This window comes from Ursus maritimus, unplaced genomic scaffold (genome assembly GCF_017311325.1).
Source record: "Ursus maritimus isolate PB19 unplaced genomic scaffold, ASM1731132v1 scaffold_20, whole genome shotgun sequence".
Classification (NCBI taxonomy): Eukaryota; Metazoa; Chordata; class Mammalia; order Carnivora; family Ursidae; genus Ursus; species Ursus maritimus.
The window spans coordinates 33602267-33627275 of NW_024424453.1; the positions used below are offsets into that span (position 1 = coordinate 33602267).

Below are 25009 nucleotides of genomic sequence, written 5' to 3' on the forward strand. Positions count from 1 at the left end.
ACCACGGATTACATTTCATATTCTCTTAGATACTCATAAGGAATATATTCTGTTTTAACAGGAAACAAACAAATGGAAGCCTTTAGTACAGTACTTTAGTACAGATACACTGGAAAAACAAAATAAAAAATGGATTATAATGGAGCTTAATACTACATGTGCATTCATACCTATTATATACTAACAACTGATATCCACAATAAGGCCATTTACTCAAGAACTTAAGAGGTTACACTGTTCATTACTCAATAAGTCTGCAGAACAATTGCATATCACAATATTCCTTACATGTAACTTATTTTTAAAGCACAGGTAACATTTCCCTATTACTCTAAGATTAAAATCCTGAAACATTAGTTATCTTGTATATTATCTTGTAAAAATATGTATCTATGTATTCATCACCTACCTATAGGAATTAAAAGTCCCATCAGAATCTAAAGTAGAACTTCTTCTTCCATTTTTATTTGAATCTCCTGGAAAAAAAATTTAAAAACACTGAAATAATGAAGATTATGAAACTGAATATTTTAGTTGAAAAGCTGCTGTGTGACAGCTCTATGCAGTATATTGGGGCCAAAAGCATTATCCCTTTATCCCTACCCCCCAAATATCTCTTGTAATCAGAGGTGATTATGCAAAAAATTCATTTTGATGCTAAAATATAAACTAATACCACGACTCCTAAATTAGGATAGAAATACTATCAAAATAATTGCTAACAGAACGAATGAAGCACAGTACATTTTTTATGAATCACAAACAAAACTGAAATTTATAAGCCATTAAATCATACACTAGTGTTTATAAACAAAGGGCAACTCTTTGTTAGTGACCAAGTCACCTGTCCTGACCACTGGTACAGTCAAAAAAGAGCAACAGAAAGAGAACCTGGAGTGTTTTCCAGTCCCCAGCTCTACATGGTCTAGGAATTTGGTAAGCAGAGAGGTAAAAGAGAAAGCAGGCTTGGGAGGTGGTGAATGCATTCTACGGAGCTTTTAATATACCTTAATATTCTTCCTAAAACTTTATGTTTTAACTGTGGGCAAAAGTTCAACAGTTTTAAAAATGAAAAAACAGCATTGAAAGATATCTCTGCATCATACGACAATACCAAACATTTAGAAAAAAAACCCACTTAAGAAACTGTTATATTCATAGTATCAGACTTAGAGCAAATTCATACCTATCAGTTTAAAGATTATAGAATAAAACTAAATGTGCTAAAGAAGTTTAAAAAATGCTTACCAATGCCACAGTATAAAATATATATGCTTATTGAAAGAAATTTAATTTTAGTAGTTTACATTTTAAAATATATACTTCAAAGTATAGTTTCACTACTATTAAATAGACCATTTATTCTTAGAAACAAATTAAAAAGACTAGATTCTGATTACATTTTATACCCCTAATTCTTATAATGTAACTTTCAAACATCAGGTTATATTCATTTTTATGATAGTTAAAGCTTAATAATTTAATGATTTATCCATTTTAATTTATACTTTTAATCCACTTTGAACAATCTAAGGTGCCACTGGAGATCATCACAGTGGTCCTGGTTAAGTCAAATAGTAATTACACAGCTTTCACTTTAAAGATGAGATTATTTTTAATTATTGAGTACAGTACTTAAGGTACCATACTTATATAATTATGCTACTCATTAAATGGTTATTGAAAGCTGAAATGTAATTTTAATGACAGCTACCTATTTTTCTTTGCACATTTTATAGTTGACAGATTAGTCAAGAATGTTAGTTCTTTTCAAAATCTTTACAGCTGTGCCAAAGTATTTAAGAGGACAAGAACTGGACTGAGTCCACTTACTTTTAACCCTATTCTTTTTTCCAAATGCACTTTCAGGTTGTTGTTTTTTTTTTTTTTTCATTAAACAAAAATCCAAAAATGGATTATAGCATTTAAAACTACTGCCAAATTTTATAGAAGAAAATTATCCAAAATCACTTAAATGTTTAAGATCAATTTAGCTGGGTATATTTTGTTAATTCTTTGAAAACATGAATACTATAAGATCACTCATACAACATACTTTATTTTCTTAAAAAAATAATGGTATTATAATAAATAAACAAAAAGAATTTAAAGAAAATTACCGTTTCTTACTAAATGAAAATTTCCTACAACACATGTTATTTAACAGCTTGCAGACATTTCCTGTGAAACACTCTATAATCAGCATAAAATAAGTACTATATCATACGTTTAAAATGAGCCCTCTTTCTCTTTAAAACGAAAGATTATAATTACTTAAACACATAAGATCTCACCAACAGAATATTTCTTCCTTTCTGCTGATATTTACCAGATCAAATATAAAATCCTTCAAATAATTAAGAGACTTTCGGTTTTTTAAACTAGCTTTTGCCATCATAATATATTACAAAGGTTTTCCTCATCTTATACCTGTCTCAAAATGAGCATATTACATTAAATGTAACCTTCAAAGGATGGGAATAAGGACAAAAAGCAGTTTTTCTTTCTCAAAAACATACCAAATAAGGAGTACAACTGTTTTTCTAAACAGTATTAGAGAAAAGATTTCAGAGTTTGCTATATGGGGAAAAGGCAATAAAGTTTTTAAGCAGGAAAAACTGCTTTGTTCCTTCAATCCTCTAGTTGAAATTAATTATAGCAAATGTTTATGAAAACATCTGTTCCTTACAGTTATAAATTCTTAATTTTAGTATGGACGATTCCAGATTCTTATTTTGGAAGGAAATTGTCTGACAACTGAAAGATTTACAAAAGAACAGGCAGAATTTGTAATTCTGGAAAATTGTATATACAGTGTGTATATCCTGCAGAGATTTTCATTTGTGTGAAACATTTGGAGGGGCTTGGAACTGGTAACTAGGAGAAATCAAAGACAGAGAGGCTCCTCTTTGATTTAAGGTGTTATACAATAAAAACATATTTATAATAGAAGGAAACGTCACCAGAAATTATAAATAAATCCTCCTTTACTAGGAATCTAATTTGGAGTAAGTGTAATAAACTAAGTATTAATTTTATCAGGGATGTTAATAAGTCTAATGCCAATACAATCATGGGAAGGTATGTGTAGTGTTCCCCCAAAATAACAACAGAGGGTGCAAGAGAGTTTAATATGATGTTTTTAGTTGCTGTTCTGATTCTTGTACTAAGTTGTCAGGTAGCCATAACTGTAACAAGGATGTACAGGTTGTTTTCAGATCTCTCTCTCCCTCTTCACCTCTCTCTCTCTCTCACACACACACACACACACACACACACACACACGCGCGCACGCATGCGCGCACGCATAAGTACGTTATTACAGTAATCTTGCACAAAGACCTTTAAATAAATAAAGGACAGCACAAATAAATTGTGTTTTAAGATAACAGATTACCTTTTACTCACTTGAAAAGTAACTTAAATAGAGTAAATTTTTAAAATACAATTGTAATTTAAAAGTATTTCAATGTCTAATGTAAATCAACCAATAAAATAATCTAGATATATTTATTGAGGAAATTTTAATAAATACATAAATTACATACATATTATATATGTTGCTATGTGTATGTATATTGTCCAACATATATTTACAGGAATAGTTCATCAATTATTTGTGACAATTACAATGTGAAATTTACGGAACAGATTAATTTCTCATTGATAAATAACTCTGTAAAATGAATTCCTAGCACTCACAATTAAAATAAGTTGACTAATTTGAAAAAAAAATACCCTTGTATCCAAATTATTTTAAATGATAGAAAGAGCATATATTTTCCATTAGTAATTTCTAACATACATGTATGTAACTTATTAAGCAAATAATACGTATAATGGTGACTTAAATCTCAAAACAACATAAATTAAATTCCAGATTCTTGTTTAACTTTTACTGCAGTGATGTTTAGCTAAAGGCATTTATAATATCTATGTACTGTTGAAAATAATGCTAAATGAAGATTTACAATAGATTTCTATAGTGCTTTTTATGTACAAACATCTCCTTCATGAAGGTAGCACCAGAGATTTTAAACTAGGTTAGGTTAAAAACAACTAGAATAATGCTATAAACAAACATGTCTAATTAATTGGGCCCTCAGTTTACATCTAAACAACATCAAGTTTTAGACGATCACATTATACTAGGTATGAATTCCAAAAAGTATTACATAATTTAAAAAACAAGGTTTATCTCTAAATTGCTAGAGAAATGTCACAAAGTGTGTGCAATGAATATTTAATAGTAAGAGGAGAAAAAAGATTTGCTTTAAACTAAGTTGAAAACAAGACTATGGATAGCCGCATTTAGTTGTGATAGGATAATATGCCATAAATAGTGTAGAGACCTGAAACCTTTTCTTTCTTTTAAATGAACATTACTACTGAAATGTTTTTTATTAAATTTAAAATCCCATTCAAAGAAAATGATTCAAAAAAATCAATGAATTAAGTATATTCATGTGCTGACATACAGTAAGGCAAAGTATAATGACTCAGCAATGTCTATGAAGACAGTAGCCACTAAGGACATTATCTCAACAGAGAGACAACAGTCTCTCTAGGCTAATTTATTTATGATAAAAATCCAGGACCACCCATTAGGTCTAAGACCCAGTGCTCAAGTAAACACAAAAAAATTGTCTATTCAATAATATTCCATTTTCTCTATTATTATTATCTACATTCTAATGATTTGATGGCCATATGTAATTCTCTACATAATATTTAGAACTTATTATATTTTTATCTCCAAAAATGTTTATTAGCATAATTAAAAACATTTTTTGAATAACGACAAAAAGAATTTCTAAACATGAAAGAGTGTCAGTGGCTCTACCTTATAACCAAATATTTGCAAGTGAATGGACAGCTTTATTGCCAGTCTTCCTTTTATTAAGAACAATCCACATTTATTGGTTCCATGTGAAGCTGTGACTATAGCTTTGACTGGGAATGAGTCCTTACTGCAATTTAGTATAAAAAAAATCTTCCATAATTGGAATGTGACCTATGTTACGGAGTAAAGAGTTGATAAAAATCCTTAAAGAGTTGGGTTTTGTTTTTTAAAAACACTCCTTTTACACACTACAAAGAAATAATTAGTACTTTGGCTGTTTAAATCACTACATGATATTTACAATGGCAGTCCCCAAAGGTCCTCCCTTCACATAATCACAAACACAGATCCTCTTCTGGAGTATATATTTTTGGGGTGGGCTCTGAAGACTTGGGCCTCCAAGTGTTTATACTGGTTTAAAAACAAAGCATTATCTAGAGAGTAGTAGTCATTATATGCATCACCTTCACACAGGTATGGCAGTCTGGTGAAAGCTTTGGTAACAAAACCAGTTTTTCTGAAAACTTGAGGCAGGCTATTGACTTGTTCTTCCCAATTTTATCCCTTGATTTCTAAAATTTCTGATGGTTTCTCCCACTTGCCACCTACATTTTCCACATAGGGATGAAAGGGTAAAACCAGAGCAAGGATGACCCGGCCTCCAGTTGGCTCCAAGACATTTCTCTTATCTTTTAACACAGTTAGGGGCTGAACACAGCTGTCTGGCAAATTTAAGCAACTGACATCATACTGGAACCCTGTATTCTGCTAATCAGTTATACCAAGCGCTTTGTATTTCTTCTTCTTTTTTTTTTTTTTTAAGATTTTTTTTATTTTATTATTTGACAGAGATAGAGACAGCCAGCGAGAGAGGGAACACAAGCAGGGGAAGTGGGAGAGGAAGAAGCAGGCTCACAGCGGAGGAGCCTGATGTGGGGCTCGATCCCATAACGCGGGGATCACGCCCTGAGCCGAAGGCAGGCGCTTAAACGCTGTGCCACCCAGGCGCCCCTGTATTTCTTCTTCTGAAGCTGCCATATCATAGTTTCAGGGAGCTCAGTGGCATATATTTCTTCAAAATGAGAGTTCATGATTTTTCTGACTTCTCCATCTCTAGCACCTAAATCTATGGGTTTTCCAATGTGGATTAATTTTTAGCAGTCAGTCTCTGAAACTCATCTGGTGAAAATGCAAACACTGAACCTCTTCCTAGCAGCTCACTGATAGATATTCTAGACATAAACAGGCTAAAACCAGATGACACAAAAGAGTGACATAATTGGACAAATAGCCAGTCCAATTTCTCAATGCTGTTAAGAACATCTGTGTGGCTTGATTATGGTAACTCTGAACAAAGAGAGCCTAGAGTGATTCATATTTCTCTCTGTTGTACACCTACTACTGGTGGTTCTTCCTCCTGCTTGCCTGTTCACATACAGGGAGCAGGTGAGTGGGCTCCACAGCATCCACATCCTCCATGCAAGCCGAACAGATGCCAGGCTCAGGCACAGTCTACCCACAGTTTCACCAAGGGACATGGCCATGGCCACTTATTTGGATCACCACCAGTGTTGGGGTGAGGAGGAGGAGGAATCACTGCCCGGATTAGAGCCACTGCAAACAAACTGCCCATCCAGCCTCTCAGGGCCAAGGCAAGGGGTCAAAATTATTATTTTAGATAATATAAAATCAGATGTAAAAAACAAATACATAGAAACTTTTAAATAAATAGTATTTCGAGCAGATAATTTTAAGAAGATAATATTTTTGTTATCCCTATTAAATCATTAATAGAATAATTTTCAAAAAGAAAGCAGAGTGATATCAGTGGAGTGGCAGAACATACAAGTCCAAGCTCTCATCCTCCCAGAGAAACACTAAAAAACAAGCAATAACTGCCAGAAACAACTTTGCAATGACTCTGGAAAACAATCCAAGATATATAAAAACCAAATGAACAATGAATGAAGAAAGAGACTCTTGAAAGCCTTTGTGGCATTGTTACTTGCCCTTGCCCTACTCCCTCCTTGGTACAGCAACAGTCTTGAAGAGGGATGCAGTTCCCAGTGTGGGAGACCAGTACTTGGTTCTGGAGGGAGCTGAGCAGACCATATTTGCAAAACATTATGTAACTGTGTTCTAACTTGTTTAGGAGCTACCTGAAGGACTGACATAGAACATTCATCTCTTTTTTGTCTAACTCAAAAAGAGTGGTGGGAATTGCTCTTGAACATACTGCAAGCTGAATTAAGAACAAGCAGATACATGGGGCAAAGGTTACAACTGAAACATTAAAAAGACCATCTAAGGCCTGGGAGCAAGAATTAGTGAGAGTTTCCTTGGAAAACTAGGACTTTCAAAAGCACCCATGTATATAGGAAAATGTACATGTCCAGTGCAAGCAGAAGACCAAAACCTTCCACCTGAAGCTGATCACTAAGATGACTGCAAGCCTGGCTAAATGATGAAGGACCAATCGGCAAACAGGAGAGGTTTTGGTTTTTTGTTTGGTTCTTGTTCTTTTTTTTAGCTCCTGGCTCTCAAAGAAATATGTGTCAAAACCCTAGCTGAACATAGTCTAAGAAATAAAGATTTCAGTGATTTCATATGCCAAAGAATAAATCTTGGCAAAAATAAAAAAAATAGATTGGGAAAGAATGGACTGAAAAAACTTAAGAATACAGAAAATAGCAAATATTAGGAGAAACTAAATTTCAAGAGTTACCAAATTATAATACTTAAATTCTCAGTTGTCAACAACAAAAAAGAAAATCACAAAGCATATAATAAAAAACAGGAAGGCTTATCAAAAAAAAAAATAGAACAAATTGATAAAAACTATCCTTGAGAAATCTAGATATTGGATTTACCTACAAAGATTTTGACATAACTGTCTTAAGGATGTTTAAAGAGCAAAAAGAAAACATGGACCAAAAAAAGAAAGGAAATCTTATAAATGAACGAATAAACAAAATGAGATTATCAATAAAGAGGTAGAAATCATAAAAGGAACAATTTTGGGGGCTGAAAAATACAATACCTGAAATGAAAAATTCACTAAGAGTGGTTCAAAAACAGGTGTGAGCAGGCGGAAGAAAGAAATAACAAATCTAAAGACAGGACAATTAAAATTATGGAGTCTGAGAAGCAAAAGGAAAAATGATGAAGAAAAGTGATCAAAACCTAAAAGACCTGTGTGACAACATCAAATGAATCAACATGCATTGTGAGAGCCTGAGAAGTTAAAGAGAAAGGGGCAGAAAGTATATATGAAGAAATAATGGCCAAAACCTTCCCAAGTTTGATGAAAGACAAAAATTTACAAATCTAAGAGGCTCAAAGAACTCTTGGTATAATTAACAGAGACACTTACATAAAGATACACAATAAGCAAACTGTTGAAAGACAAGGAGAGAATCTTCAAAGAAGCAACAGAAAATATGTCACATCACAGATTTCTCAGTAAGATTAACAGATGATGTCTTATCACAAAACATATACAGCCAAATGATAGTGGGATGACATATATATATAATACTTAGAGAAAAAGACTGTCAACCAAAAATTTTGTATCTAGCAAAACAGACAAGTGGGGTCTGGGTGGCTCAGTCAGTTAAGTCTGACTCTTGATCTTAGAACAGGTGTCAGTCTCAGGGTTGTAAGTTTTGAGACTCATGTTGGGTTCCATGCTGAGCATGGAGCCTACTTAAGGGGGGAAAAAAAGAATGAGAAGAGTTAAGACATTTCCAGAAACACAACAGCAGAGAGTCTGATACCACTACACATACTATAAAAGAAAAGTTAATGGTAATCCTTCAGGTTGAAAGGACACCAGACAGTAACTCAACGCTGTGGGAAGAAAAAGATCTCTGATAAAGGTAAATACATTAGTATATACAAAACCAGTATTACTGCATTTAAGGTCTGTATTGCCAAACTTTATTTCCTACAAGATATAAAACACAAATGCATAAAAAATAATTATAAATCTATGCTACAGAGCAACAATGTATAAAAATGTAACTTGTAACACAACATAAAAAGGGAGGAAGAACATTTCCAGGGAAGATATTAGAGTAGGAGGACCATAAGCTCCCCTTGTCCCATGGATACAACTACATAGCACTCACATCAGTGCAATTAACTCAATTAAGTGCAATTAACTCTAAGACTGGTAGAATAAACTTCACAACTAAATGTAGAGAACAGGCCACATCAAAGGGTAGAAAGAGCAGAGACATTGTAAGGAGCTAAACCTCAAGGGTCTGGCCACTAAAGGGAGGGAGCCATGGGCACAATAAGGCGGGAGAAACAGAATACCATATTGGGGAGATGCAAGAGAAAGACGAATCCCCTAATACTTGCTTTGAAAACCAGAGGGGCCAAATTTCATTAGTTCTTCTAACCAGCAGGATATAAAGCCTGACACTTTAAAAATCAGCAGGCTCAGTTCTGGGAGAGCCAGGAGGGTGATAGGAAACTGAGTCCTTGCCCTTAAAGAGAGAGCACGAGAAACAGTCAGCAGAAAAACAGTATAGAATGAGCAGTTTGAAAAATACCCGTGGCATATGGGAGGGAGAGTTATTTATTAATCTCAGAGCCCACTGAGGGACATCTTCAGGAGCAAAGAAGCAGGTAAGTACCATTTCTCTCCTCCACCAACCAGCATAAACATAGGGCCACCTTCAGAAACCAGTGCAGTGCCTGTCTTCACTACCTAGCTGCCTATACCACGCCCTGCCCCCTCCAGCTGAACCTGCCTCAGTCCTGGTGCTTCAGGTCCCCTCCTCCACAAGACCTGCAAAAGTCTTGCCAACACCACGTCTCCCCACACACACTTTGTAGGGCCTTGGTCCTTGAGGCGGTGATGGTCACCTCTGATGGAAAAAAACAGCACCTTGTTAAAGATGCACCACTCGCCTGCACACACACTGAAGAGTGTCCCTGGCCAGTCCCAGTCTCCACAGATGTTGTGTGTCCCTTGCGGAAGAAGAGGACCAGCACCATCTTGTTAAAAGTATGTGCCCCACCCACAACTTCAAAAGCAAGAGACATAGCTGACTTTCCCAACACAGAGAAACAGACAGAAATAGTTAGACAAAATGAGGAGACAGAGGAATAAGTCCCAAATGAAAGACCATGACAAAAATCACAGCAAGAGACCTACATGAAACAGAGATAATATGCCAGATAAGGAATTTAAAGTAATAATCATAAAGAAACTCACTGACATTTGAAAATAGTGGAGGACATCAGTGAGACCCTTAACAAAGAGATGATTTAAAAAGAATCAATAGGGATGAAGAACTAATAACTGAAATTAAAAATACACTAGATGAAATAAATGGTAGACTGAAGGAAGCAGAAGAATGGATCAGTGACCTGGAGGACAGAGTAACAAGAAGCAATCAAGCTGAAAAGAAGAAAGAAAAATAATTTAAAAAATGAAAATAGAATTAGGGAATTCAATGACACCATCAAGCATACTAACATTCACATTACAGGGATCCCAGAAGAAGAAGAGAGAGAAAAGGGGGCAGAAAATTTATTTGAAGAAATAATAGCTGAAAACTTCCTGAATCTAGTGAAGGAAACAAATTCAGATCCAGGATGCACAGAGATCCCCCAACAAAATCAATCAAAAGAAGGCCACATCAAGACACATATTAATTAAAATGGCAAAAAGCAGTGATAAAGGAAGAATTTTAAAAGCAGCAAGAGAAAAGAAAAAGTTACATAAAAGGAAAACCCCATAAGGATATCAGTGGATTTTTCAATAGAAACTTTGTAGGCCAGAAGAGAGTGGCATGATATATTCAAAGGGCTGAAAAGAAAAATCTGCAGCCGAGTATTCTATCCAGCAAGGCTATTGTTCAGAATAGAATGAGAGGCAGAGAGTTCCCCAGACAAACAAAAGCTGTAGGAGTTCATGACCACTAAACCAGCCCTACAAGAAATGTTAATGGGGACTCTGAGTAGAAAGGAAAGACCACAAGTGAGGGTAAGAAAAGCAGAAAGCACAAAAACAGAAAAAAAAAAAAAAAAAAAAAAAAAAAAAAAAAAAAAAAGTACAGCTGTAAAAATCAGTCAAGGGATTCACAAAATAAAAGGATGCAAAGTATGACACTATATACCTAAAACATGAAGGGAAAGGAGTAAAGAATAGGTTGAAACTTAAGCAACCTTCAACTTAATATAGACTGCTATATGCAGAAAATGTTACATACAAACACAATAGCACCTACAAATCAAAAACCAGCCATATATATGCAAGAAAGGAATCCAGGTATATCACTAAAGAAAGCAAACTTATGATGACAGAAGAAAGCAAGAAAAGAACAGAGGAGATACACACACACACACACACACGCACACACACACACACGCACAAAGGATGTAAAAGAATGCTGGAGTAGAAATACTTATAGTGGACAAAACTAACTTTGAAAGAAAGACTAACAAGAGAGAATGAAGGACACTATATAATCATTAAGGGGACAATCCAACAAGAAGACATAACAATTATAAAATAAATATTTATACACCCAACATGGAAGCTCCCAAATGCACCAAACAGTTAATAAAAAATATAAAAGAACTAATCAATAATAATACGATAGGGGATTTTAACACCACACTTACATCAATGGACAGATCATCCAAACAGAAAATCAACAGGGAAGCAGTGGTTTTGAATGACAAACTGGACCAGATGGATTTAATATATATATTCAGAAAATTCCAACACAAAAAAAGCAGGATACACATTTTTTTTCAAGTGCACATGGAACATTCTCCAGAATAGATCACATATTTGGTCAGAAAACAAATCTCAGCAATTTCAAAAAGACTGAAGTGATACCATACAACTTTTCTGACAATAACGCTAAGAAAGTAGAAATCAAGCACCAGAAAAATCTGGAAAGAGCACAAATACATGAAGGTTAAGTAACATGCTAATGAACAATGAATGGGTTAACTGAGAAATCAAAGAGATCAAAAAATACATGGAGACAGATGAAAAAAAAGCACAAAAAACCAAAATCCCTGGAATGCACCAAAGTGGTTCTACTAAGGAAGTTTATAGCAATACAGGCCTACCTCAAGAAGTAAGAAAAACCTCAAATAAACAGCCTAAGCTTGCAGCTAAAGGAGGTGGAAAAAGAACAAAATCCAAATCCAGCAGAAGGAAGGAAGTAATAAGCATTAGAGCATAAATAAATGATATAGACACTAAAAAATAGAGCAGATCAATAAAACCAGGAGGTGGTTCTTTGAAAAGATTTGCAAAATTGATAAACCTCTAGCTATACTCATCAAAAAAAAAAAAAAAACAAACAAACCAACAAAGAAAAAAACACACGAAAAAAGATAGGACTCAAATAAACAAAACCAGAAATGAAAGAGGAGGAATAACAACTGACACCACAAAAAATACAAAGGATTATAAGAGAATATTGTGAAAAACTATATGCCAACAAACTGGAAAACCTAGAAGAAATGGGAAAATTCCTAAAAACATATAACTTACCAAAACTGAAGCAGGAAAAAATTTAAAAAATTGAACAGATAGATTATCGCCAATGAAACTGAATCAGTAATCAAACATCTCTCAACAAACAAGATGTCCAGGACCAGACGCTTCAAAAGTGAATTCTACCAAACATTTAAAGAAGAGTTAGTACCTCTTTGTCTCAAATTTTTCCAAAAAGTAGAAGAAAGAAAGCTGCCAAGTTCGTTCTATGAGGCCAGCATTACCCTGATACCAAAAGCAGACAAAGATACAACAAAAAGAACTACAGGCCAACACCTCTAATGAATACAGATGAAAAAATCTTCAACAAAATATTAGCAAACTGAACCCAACAATACATTAATAAAAGAATCCACCAAAATCAAGTGGGATTTATTCCTGGGATGCAAAGGTATATCAATATGTGCAAATCAATGGGATACACTGAAGAGGAAACTTACCCAGAGCAGGCCCAGGCCAGGGGGCTCCAAAAGATGGGAAGTACCTAATAGCTAGAGAGAACTAGAAGCCCCACTGGGAGCAAAAGAAAACCAGCCTTTTCTGCTTCTGTAAGCAGGCTTCCAGCCACAAGCTCCCTGCATGACCTCTGTTCCCACCTAAAGCAACCCCCTACTCCCCAGTTTAAAACCACCTAGCAGCAGTCAGCACAGCCTTGTAACCTGACCCCCTGTACTCCTCTAGAAAAAGCTCTATAACCCCACTGCCTAGGGCCCAGAATTTCGAGTGCGAGCTTATCTGGGGCTGCTGGCATAAAGTAAACCTGAATTCTCCTACTTCTCCAAGTGTCACTTGATCTCTCGCCAGTCTGATTTTTATTTTCCTCAACAACATCACATCAGTAAGAGAAAGGATAAAAACCATATGATCGTTTCAGTAGATGGAGAAAAAGCATTTGACAAAGTACAACATCCATACATGATACAAACCCTCAACAAAGCAGGTTTAGAGGAAACATACCACAACATAATAAAAGCCATATATATATAAAAACTCACAGCGAACATCAGACTCAATGGTGAAAAACAGAGCTTTTCTCCTAAGGTGAGGAATAAGACTAGAATGTCCATTCTCACCACTTTTATTCAATATAGTACTGAAGGACCTAGCCACAGCAATCAGACAAAACAAAGAAATAGAAGGCATACAAACTGATAAGGAAAAAAGTAAAACTTTCACATTTCAGATGACATACTATATATAGAAAACCCTAAAGATTCCACCAAAAAACTTGCTAGAACTGATAGATGAATTCAGTAAAGTTGCAGGATAAAAAAAATCAATGTACAGAAATCTGTTGCACTTTTTTTTTTTAATTTTTTTTTTTTTACTTATTTATTTGACGGAGAGAGACAGCCAGCAAGAGAGGGACACAAGCAGGGGGAGCGAGAGAGGAAGAAGCAGGCTTCTCAGCTGAGCAGGGAGCCTGATGCAGGGCTCGATCCCAGGACCCTGGGATCACGCCCTGGGCCAAAGGCAGACGCTTAATGACTGAGCCACCCAGGCAGCCCTGTTGCACTTCTATACACTAATAATAAAGCAGCAGGAAGAGAAATTAAGAAAACAATCCCATTTAGAATTACACCAAAAAGAATAAAATCTCTAGGAATAAACTGAACCGAAGAGGTGAAAGACCTGTACCCTGGAAACTATGGAACACTGATGAAAGAAATCGAAAATGACACAAAAAATGGAAAGACCTTCCATGTTCATGGATTGAAAGAACATTGTTAAAATGTCCATACTACCCAAAGCAATCTTCACATCTAATACAATCCCTATCAAAATAACAACACCATTTTTCACAGATCTAGAACAAGCAATCCTAAAATGTATATGGAACCACAAAGACCCCAAATAGCCAAAGTAATTTTGAAATAGAAAAACAAAACTGGAGGTATCACAATTCCAGACTTCACGGTTATATTACAAAACTGAAGTAATCGAAACAGTATGGTACTGGCACACAGATCAATGGAACAGAAAAGAGGGTGCAGAAATATTCCCCGCCATTATATAGTCAGTTAATCTGAGCAAAGCAGGAAAGAATATTCAATGGAAAAAAGATAGTCTTTTCAATAAATGGTGTTAGGAACACTGGACAGCAACATGAAAAAAAATGAAACTGGACCACTTTTCTTATACCATAGACAAAAATAAATTCAAAATGGATTAAAGACTTAAATGTGAGAAAGGAAACCATTAAAATCCTAGAAGAGAACACAGGCAGTAATTGACTATAACACATTCTAGACATGTTTCCTGAGGCAAGGGAGACATATGCAAAAATAAACTACTGGGACTATATAAAAATAAACAGCTTCTGCACAGCAAATAAAACAACCAACAAAACTAAAAGAAACCTACTAAATGGGAGAAGATATTTGCAAATGACCTATCCAATAAAGGGTTAGTATACAAAATATATGAATAACTTATAAAACTCAACACCCAAAAAACAGATAATCCAATTTAAAAATGGGCAGAAGACATGAACAGACATTTCTCCAAGAAGATGTACAGATGGCCAACAGACACATTAAACGATGTCCAACAACACTCATCATCAGAGAAAAGCAGGTCAAAACCATAGTGAGATAGTACCTCACATCTGTCAGAATAGCTAAAATCAAAACCACAAGAAACAAGTATTGACAAAGATATAGAGAAAAAGGAACCCTCATGCACTGTTGGTGGGAATACAAACTGATGTAGGCACTGTGGAAAACAGTAAAGAGGTTATTCAAAAAATTAAACACAGAATTACCATATGATGCAATAATTCCACTACTGGATATTTACCCAAAGAATACAAAAACACTAATTCAAAAGGATACATGCACCCCTATGTTTATTGCAGCATCATTTACTACAGCCAACTCATGGAAGCCACCTAAGTGTCCATCAATAGACTAATGGATAAAGACTATGTTGGGTATGTGTGTGTGTGTGTATATTATACACATACACATGCACTCACAATGGAATATTATTCAGCCATAGAAAGGAATGAAATCTTGCCATCTGCAACAACATACTTGGAGCTACAGAGTATAAAGCTAAGCATAAAGCCAGAGAGAGACAAATACCATATGATTTACACATATGTGGAATCTAAGAAACAACACAAACAGGGAAGGGTCAAAAAACAGAGAGAGAGAGAAACCAAGAAACAGACTATTAACTACAGAGAACAAACTGATGGTTACCAGAGGAGAGGTGGGTGGAAGGATGGGTGAAATAGGTGAAGGGGATTAAGATTACATTTATCTTGAGCAGTGAAATACATGGAATTCCTGAATCATTATATTGTACAGCTGAAAGGAATATAACACTGTATGTTAACTACAGTGGAATTAAAATTTTTTAAAAACATAAAAAAGGAAAGAAGGACAGAGCTAAAGAAGGGCAGATATTTTGTACATTATGAAGTTTTGGTATCAACTTGAAGTATTGTTATGAATTTAAGATGTTAAATGTAATTCTTATAACTACAGAGACCATATCTAAAAAATATTACACAAAAGGAATGTGAAGGCATTCAAGATGATCACTACAAAAACAAATAAATAAACACAAGAAAAAGCAGTAATGGAGGGAAGGAGGGGGGAAGAAGGGTACAAAACATACAGAACACAATAGGAAAATAGCAGAAGTACGTACTGTTTCATCAGCAGTGACTTTAAAAGTAACTGTATTAAAGTTTCCAGTCAAAGGCAGAGATCACCAGAATGGATTAAAAAAAATTATACAACTATATGTTGTCCACAAGATCTAAATCTTCAGATTCAAAGACACAACAGATTGAAAGTCAAAAGGTAGAAAAAGATATTCTATGCAAAAAGTAGTCAAAAAAGAGATATGTGGCTATACTGGTATTAGACAAAATGGACTTTATCAACAACTGTTACAAGAGACAAAGAAGGACATTATATATTGAAAAAAGGGTCAATTAATCAAGAAGATCATTATAAACATTTGTGCACCAAACAAGACAACATGAAAATATATGAAACAAATATTAACAGAATTGAAGAGAGAAACAGACAGTTCTACAATAATTGTTGAAGACTTCAATCCACCATTTTCACTAATGGACAGAACATCCAGACAGAAGATCAATAAGGTAATAGAGAACTTGAATAACAATGTAAACCAACTAGACCTAACAGACATATATAACACACTGTACCTGACAACAGGAACATGCGCCAGGACAGACCATGTGTTAGGTCAGAAAACAACTCTCAATATATAAAAAGACTAAAATCATGCATATCTTCTCTGAATATAAAGAATGAAGCTAGAAGTCAATTATGAAGGAAAAATGGAAATTTCTCACGTATAAATGCAAATATGTGTCTGTAGATGGAGAAAAGACAACAAACATGTGGGTGGAGTCCATATAAACATGGTAGTTTTAACTTTTAAGGAAAAAATGCTACTGATCATGTCTGGTGAAATTTTAAAGTAATTTCTGGAAACAAAACACTTGCTGAACTGGTAAAATTAAATTGCCACATTCAGTTTAATGAAATTTTAAAGTAAAGGCTTCATAACATCATGACTAAAAGTCTCGAGCAAGACAAACCTAAGTATATGCTCCACCATTTACTTGCTCTGTTATTCACCATTCAGTATCTCAGTTTCTTCATTTGGAAAATGGAGAAGATAACAGTTTCTACCACAGTGTGTGGTTACAAGGATTAAACAAGATAAATTCAAGTGAAGTGCTTAGTGTAGGCATGTAGCATAATGTAATTGCACAATAAATGTTAGCCATGATTTTTCTGAACATATTAATGTATTTAACATACTGGATACAGTGGAGGAATAAAATTAAAAGGTTCTTCTATCTAAAGGAAATAAACTTATTTATAATTTAAATAACTGAAAATTGTAAGTTCTAGTCATTAAAAAGCATTATTTCTGATAAATCTGAAAATTAACAAAAACTTATTGAATGGGTTATACAAACTCTGTGCAAGTTCTGTGGTATTCTTTTAATATCGTTCCTGATGATGATTATCATACCAAATATTAAATATGATGATATAAAGAGTAGGAAAAAAATCACAAAATTAAATAAATTATAGCCTTGAAATATAAAGCCACCTAATACATGAAATTAATATATATGTTTCTTGAGACTGATAAAATATAGACAGATAAAGAACTAAAACTACTGTCAATCTAGTAATAAACAAAAACTATCTCATATAGGATAGTTTACAATATTACCCATGCACCAAAATAAAACAAGCTTTAAGAAGATTAATGATTCTGCAACTGAATGAAAAAAAGGCCTAATTTCAAAGATAGTCACAAGTATAACTATCTAATAGTTAACCTGCAATAATACATAAAAACAAATATTTCTATTTATTGTGACTGCTATTTCTGGGCATACTGTTATTTCCCCAGGCACTCCATAAATTTAAAGCTGCTTTATGTCTCAGGGAGAGAGGAGGGGGGAAAAAAAAAGGCAGACCAGGAATCAACCAGGAAAAGAGAATTACAATGCAAACTTAATCTCTCTGGATCCTAGCATCCAAATCTACTAAAAAAAGGGCAGGACTAGTTCAGTCTAAACTCATGAACGTAATGATCATCCAAATCATCTGGGACAAGTAAGTAAAAAGAGAGAGTGCATGCATGTGTGTGGTGTGTTTGAGAGAGAGCGAAGGTGAGATTAAGATAACGATGGTGGATCAATGACTTCCTACTTTTAAATGGTTTTCTAATTATTTTGCTGATCCAGGAGTCTTTTTAAGGCCAAAATAATAAGCTTCTACTGTGCTAAAAGTGAGTCTCCCATTGTAGAGGGCAATTTAATTTGCCCCAAACGGGGAGATTATTGAGTATTTTGTATGCTATCATTTACTGTGGACTATCGTAAGCACAAGCTTCAGTCTCATTTTCCAGCAGTAGTAGTGGGCTGAACTGAGCTATGTCAACACTGTACATTATCCTACTATGACCAGTAGCATGTAGTGATTATTGGTGGAAGGGTGCAGACTAGAGGTGGCAAGCAGAACACCACTATTGGCCCGTGTGGTCCTCCTGCACACCACATGGGCTTCAAAAGAAACTTCCTACAAGAGTTACACAATGCCGGTACTATAATTTAGGTAAGAACAAGCATATTTATACTAAATAGATCAACAACAAATTTGATAAGAGTTTCATCAGAAGTAAGTGAATTAAAAAACAACATTTGAAAACATTTCTTTAAAGAGTATAAAGGTCAAGGATGATTATTATGTAATTTTCCCTTTGATACATTTTTTATTTATTATTTATTATGTTATGTCAGTCACCATACAGTACATCATTAGTTTTTGATGTAGTGTTCCACGACTCATTGTTTGCATATAACGCCCAGTGTTCCATGAAATACATGCCCTCCTTAATACCCATCACCAGGCTAGCCCATCCCCCCAACCCCCTCCCCTCTGAAACCCTCACTTTGTTTCCCGGAGTCCACAGTCTCTCATGGTTCATTTCCCCCAGTATCCCCCCATCCCATTTCCCCCTTCCTTCTCCTACCAATCTCCCTGCTATTCCTTATGTTCCACAAATAAGTGAAACCATATGATAACTGTCTTCCTCTGCTTGACTTATTTCACTTAGCATAATCTCCTCCAGTTCCATCCATGTTGATGCAAATGTTGAGTAATCATCCTTTCTGATGACTGAATAATATTCCATTGTATATATGGACCACATCTTCTTTAACCATTCATCTGTTGAAGGGCATCTCAGCTCCTTCTACAGTTGGGCTTTTGTGGACATTGTTGCTATGAACATTGGGGTGCATATGGCCCTTCTTTTCACTACATCTGTATCTTTGTGGTAAATACCCAGTAGTGCAATTGCTGGGTCATAGGGTAGCTCTATTTTTAACTTTTTGAGGAACCACCACACCGTCTTCCAAAGTGGCTATAACAACTTGCATTCCCACCAATAGTGTAAGAGGGATACCCTTTCTCCACATCCTCTCCAACATTTGTTGTTTCTTGCCTTATCAATTTTTGCCATTCTAACTGGTGTAAAGTGGTATCTCAAGGTGGTTTTGATTTGAATTTCCCTGATGGCTAATGACGTTGAATGATTTTTCATGTGTCTGTCAGCCATTCTTATGTCTTCATTGGAAAAGTGTCTGTTCATATCTTCTGCCCATTTTTTGACTTAATTGTTTTTTGGGTGTTGAGTTTGAGAAGTTTTTTTATAGATCTTGGATACCAGCCCTTTATCTGTAGGGTCATTTGCATATATCTTCTCCCATTCTGTGGGTTGCCTCTTTGTTTTGTGGACTTTTTCCATGGCTGTGCAGAAGCTTTTTATCTTAAAGAAGTCCCAAGAGTTCATTTTTGCTTTTGTTTCCCTTGTCTTTGGAGATGTATCATGAAAGAAGTTGCTCTGGCCGCTGTCAACGAGGTTACTACCTATGTTCTCCTCTAGGATTTTGATGGATTCCTGTCTCACATGGAGCTCTTTCATCCATTTGGAGTTTATCTTTCTGTGTGGTGTAAGAGAATGGTCCAGTTTCATTCTTCTGTATATAGCTGTCCAATTTTCCCAGCACCATTTATTACTGTCTTTTTTCAGTTGGATTTTTTTTCCTGCTTTGTCAAAGATTAGTTCACCATAGAGTTGAGGGTCCACTTCTGGAGTCTCTACTCTGTTCCACTGATCTATGTGTCTGTTTTTGTGCCAGTACCATACTGTCTTGGTGACCATAGCTTTGTAGTACAGCTTGAGATCAGGCAATGTGATGCCCCAGCTTTGTTTTTCAACATTTCCTTGGTGATTCGGGGTCTTTTCTGGTTCCACACAAATTTTAGGATTGTTTGTTCTAGCTCTTTGAAAAATGGCATTGGTATTTTGATAGGGATGGTGTTGAAAGTATAGATTGCTCTGAGTAGCACAGACATTTTAACTATGTGTATTCTTCCGATCCATGAACATGGAAAGTTTTTCCATCTTTTTGTGTCTTCTTCAATGTCTTTCATAAGTGTTCTGTAGTTTCTAAAGTATTGATCTTTTACGTCTTTGGTTAGGTTTATTCCAAGATATCTTTTGGTTTTGATGCTATTATGAATGGAACTGATTCCCTAATTTCTCTTTCTACAGTTACATTGTTAGTGTATAGGAAAGCAACTGATTTCTGTGCATTGATTTTTGTATCCTGCCACATTACTGAATTGCTGTATGAGTTCTAATAATTTGGGGGTAGAGTCTTTTGGGTTTTCCACATAAAGTATCATGTCATCTGCAAAGAAAGAGAGATTGTCTTCTTCTTTGCCAATTTGAATACCTTTTATTTCTTTTTGTTGTCTGATTGCTGTTGCTAGGACTTCTAGTACTTGTTGAGCAATAGTGGAGAGAGTAGGCATCCTTGTCGTGTTCCTGACCTTAAGGGAAAGGCTCTCAGCTCTTCCTCATTGAGAATGATATTCGCTGTGGGCTTTTCACAGATGGTTTTTATGAAATTGAAGAATATACCCTCTATCCCTACACTCTGCAGAGTTTTAATCAGGAAAAGATGCTGTATTTTGTCAAATGCTTTTTCTGCACCAACTGAGAGGACCATATGATTCTTGTCTCTTCTCTTATTAATGTGATCTATCACACTGACTGATTTGCAAATGTTGAACCACCCTTGCATGCCAGGGATGAATCCCACCTGGTCATGATGGATAACCTTTTAATGTACTGTTGGATCCTATTAGCTAGGATCTTTTTGAGAATTTTGGCATTCATATTCATTAGGGATATTGGTCTGTAATTCTCCTTTTTGATGGGGTCTTTGCCCGGTTTTGGGAACAAGGTAATGCTGGCCTCATAGAATGAGTTTGGAAGTATTCCTTCTGTTTCTATTTTTCGAAACAGCTTCAGGAGAATAGGTTTTACTTCTTCTTTGAATGTTTGGTAGAATTCCCCAGGGAATCCGTCAGGCCCTGGATTCTTGTTTTTTGGGGAGGTTTTTGATCACTGCTTCATTCTCGTTTCTGGTTACTGGTCTATTTAGGTTGTCAATTTCTTCCTGTTTCAGTCTTGGTAGTTTATAGATTTCCAAGAAGGCATCCATTCCTTCCAGGTTGCTTAATTTATTGGCATATAGTTATTAATGATTTCTAATAACTGTTTCTATTTCCTTGGTGCTAGTCATGACTCTCTCCCCTTTCATTCATAATTTTATTAATTTGGGTCCTTTCTCTTTTCTTTTGGATAAGTTTGGCCCGTGAGTTTTGACCTCCTTAATTCTTTCAAAGAACCAGCTTCTAGTTTCATTGATCTACTCTACTATATTTCCGGTTTCTAATTCATTGATCTCTGCTCTAATCTTAATTAATTCTCTTTTCATGCAGGGCATAGGCCTACTTTCTTGTTCCATCTCCAGCTGTTTAAAGTGTAAGTTTAGGGTCTGTATTTTAGATTTTTCTATTCTTTTGACTGAGGCTTGGATGGCTATGTATTTCCCCCTTAGGAATGCCTTTGCCGTATCCCACAGGTTTTGGACCAATGTGTTTTGGATCTCATTGGTTTCCATAAATTGTTTAAGTTCTTCTTTAATTTCCTGGTTAACCCAAACATTCTTAAGCAGGATGGTCCTTAGCTTCCAAGTGTTTGAGTTTCTTCAAATTTTTTCTTGTGACTGAGTTCCAGTTTCAAAGCATTGTGGTCTGAGAATATGCAGGGAATAATCTCAATCTTTTGGTATTGGTTGAGACCTGATTTGTGACCCAGTACGTGGTCTATTCTGGAGAAAGTTCTGTGTGCGTTCGAGAAGAAAGAGTACTCTGTTGTTTTAGGGTGGAATGTTCTGTATATGAGGTCCATCTGGTCCAGTGTTTCATTCAAAGCTCTTGTTTCTTTGTTGAATTTCTGCTTAGATAATCTGTCTATTGCTGAGAGAGGAGTGTTGAGGGCCCCTACTATTAACATATTATTATCTACATGTCTCTTTATTTTGGTTAACAGTTGGCTTATGTAGTTGGCTGCCCCCATGCTGGGGGCATAGATATTTATAATTGTTAGATCCTCTTGTTGGATAGATACTTTAAGGATGATATAGTGTCCTTCTGTATCTCTAACTACAGTCTATAGCTTAGAATCTAATTTGTCTGATATGAGAATTGCTATCCCAGCTTTCTTTTGAGTTCTGTTGGCATGAAAAATTGTTCTCCATCCCTTCATTTGCAGTCCGGATGTATCCTTAGGTTCAAAGTGAGTCTCTTGTAGACAGCATATGGATGAGTATGTCTTTTTATCCAATCTGCAACCCTCTGGCATTTATGGGAGCATTTAGGCCATTCATGTTGACAGTGATTATTGAGAGATATGATTTTAATGTCATCATATTGCCTGTGAAGTCCTTGTTTCTATAGATTATAAATTTCTGTTCTGTATCTCTCTTGGGCGCTTTCTCCTTTTATAGAAACCCCCCTTAATATTTCTTGCAGGGCTGGCTTGGTGGTCATATTCTTTCAGTTTCTGCAGGTCTTGGAAGCTCCTTGTCTCTCCATCCATTCTGAATGACAGCCTTGCTGGATACAGTATCCTTGGCTGCATGTTCTCATTTAGTACACTGAATATTGTCTTGCCAGCCCGTTCTGGCTTGCCAGGTTTATGTGGACAGGTCTGACGTTATTCTGATGTTCCTCCCTCTGTACGTAAGAGACCTCTTCCCCCTCGCAGCTTTCAAGATTGTTTCCTTGGATCTATGATTTTGCAAATTGTACTATGATATGTCGTGATGTTGGTCTGTTCTAATTGATCTTGGGAGGTGTCCTCTCTGCATCTTGGACACGAATGCTTGCTTCCTTCCCCAGATTAGGGAAGTTCTCAGCTAAAATTTGCTCAAATATATCTTCTAGACCTCTCTCTTTCTCCACCCCCTTGGAGATACCAATAATTCTGATATTGGAACGTTTCATTGAGTCAGTAATCTCTCTCAGCTTAACTTCTTGAAATTTGATTGATTTTTCCCATGTCACTTCATTTTCCCTCTTTTCTATCATCTTATCCCCTAACTCACTAATTCGTACTTCTGCCTCGTTTACCCCAGCAGTCAGAGCATCCAGTTCAGACTGCATTTCATTCATAGCATTTTTAAATTTGGCCAGATTAGATCTCATTTCAGCCCTTAGAGATTCTATATTTTCATTAATATTTTTCTCAAGCCTAGATATCGCCTTGATAATTGTTACTCTGAAATCCATTTCTGACATCTTGGTTACATCCATATCCATTAGTTCTGTGGCAGAGGCCATAGTCTGTTTCTTTCCTTTGTTGGGGGTTCATCCTCTTAGTCATTCTGATGAAGTGTGGTTGTGGGAATGTACAAAGTCCAAATTACTGACCACGACCCAAGCAAGATGTAACTGTTTTATAGGGACTTCAGTGATGTGGGCCTCTTGTTCTTCCAGCCTGGCATCAGGGGAGGGACCTGCCACGCTGATACTCAGGCAATCCTGTTTGGGCAGAGTTGCCCGCTCCCTGTGGCGGGCAGATGGGTTTGGTGAGGACCGGTTTTGGGGGGCTTTTGTTCTCTGGTGGCTTTCCCTGTGGCTTTCTGTGTTTCTTCTGAGAGTGAGAGCAGAAGTGACCATACCCAAACCTCTGTCTCAGAACAGAAAGATCACAGTCTGCTCTTCCTTGAGCTCTCCAGGCCACACTGACTCTGTTTCTGTCTGTGCTGCTAAAAACCTGCAGAGTCCTGGTTTGTGCGCCCCTCAGCCCCTCTCCCAGTCCTTGCTCCCAGGGCCAGGCACGTCTTTGCCCTCTGTGCTTCTAAAACCCCCAGCCACCCCCAGTTCACAGGCAGGCACCTACAGCTCTAGGTTTCAGTCTGGTGGGCTGCCCTGAAGTCCCTTCCCCACCGCTACCGGTCTGCGAGTCTGTGCTCTGTCCCCAGCGTGGGAGGCTTTTGCCTTCCCAACGCAAGAGCATGGAGGCTCCCTCCCCCTTCCGTTTATCTCCCGATATCTGCCTGCAGAATATTGGCTCCCCGCTTCATACCTCAAGACCAACCACTGGAGATGTTCTGTTTGTAGAGATCCACATATATCTTCTTACATCTCAGGCTGATTTTGTGGGTGTTCAGAATGGTCTGGTGGATATCCAGCTCGATTCAGGGGACCAGCTGAAACAGGGTCCCCTACTCCTCCACCATCTTCCCCCCCCTACAATTTTTCTTAACAAAAATTCAAGTAATGATTTGGTTTAAACCCTGATCAACTTAAATTTTTAGTTTAGCTACTAATTTTAACAAATGTTTAATGAAATGCCCCCACCCCAAAAAAAAAAAAAATACAATAGCTTTTCAAAGAAAATCTAGTTAATACTTAGGTAATTCTAACCCTGATGTTAAGTTATATTAAGTGCCTAAGTGAATATAACAAAAATAATATACAAATTATTTGCTAAATAAAACGGAGTATATCTAGCACAAAAGTCCTATTTCACTTTCTATAAATCTTTCAAATAATAACTATAAAATAGTTATATTAATTATTCTTTTTCTTCAATGTATAAAATAAGGAAATACCTTTCTCTACAGAACAGATTCCTTTGGGTACTTCCCATTTTCACTCTTGATTACAATCAGTGCTAGATACTTTAAGATT

General features: G+C 36.0%; 1 protein-coding gene and 1 pseudogene across 4 annotated transcripts in view; both read right to left on the reverse strand.

Moving 5' to 3' along the window:
* TBC1D5 (TBC1 domain family member 5) overlaps positions 1 to 25009 on the reverse strand; it is a 571386-nt gene that overhangs the window by 260162 nt on the left and 286215 nt on the right. For all 4 annotated transcript variants that reach the window (XM_040636853.1, XM_040636851.1, XM_040636852.1 and 1 more), the window contains one exon: positions 410 to 476. In XM_040636853.1, coding sequence (XP_040492787.1) covers positions 410 to 476 — 67 coding nt within the window. The remainder of the gene's footprint in view (positions 1 to 409; positions 477 to 25009) is intronic.
* On the reverse strand, positions 4912 to 10108 carry LOC121104285 (annotated as a pseudogene).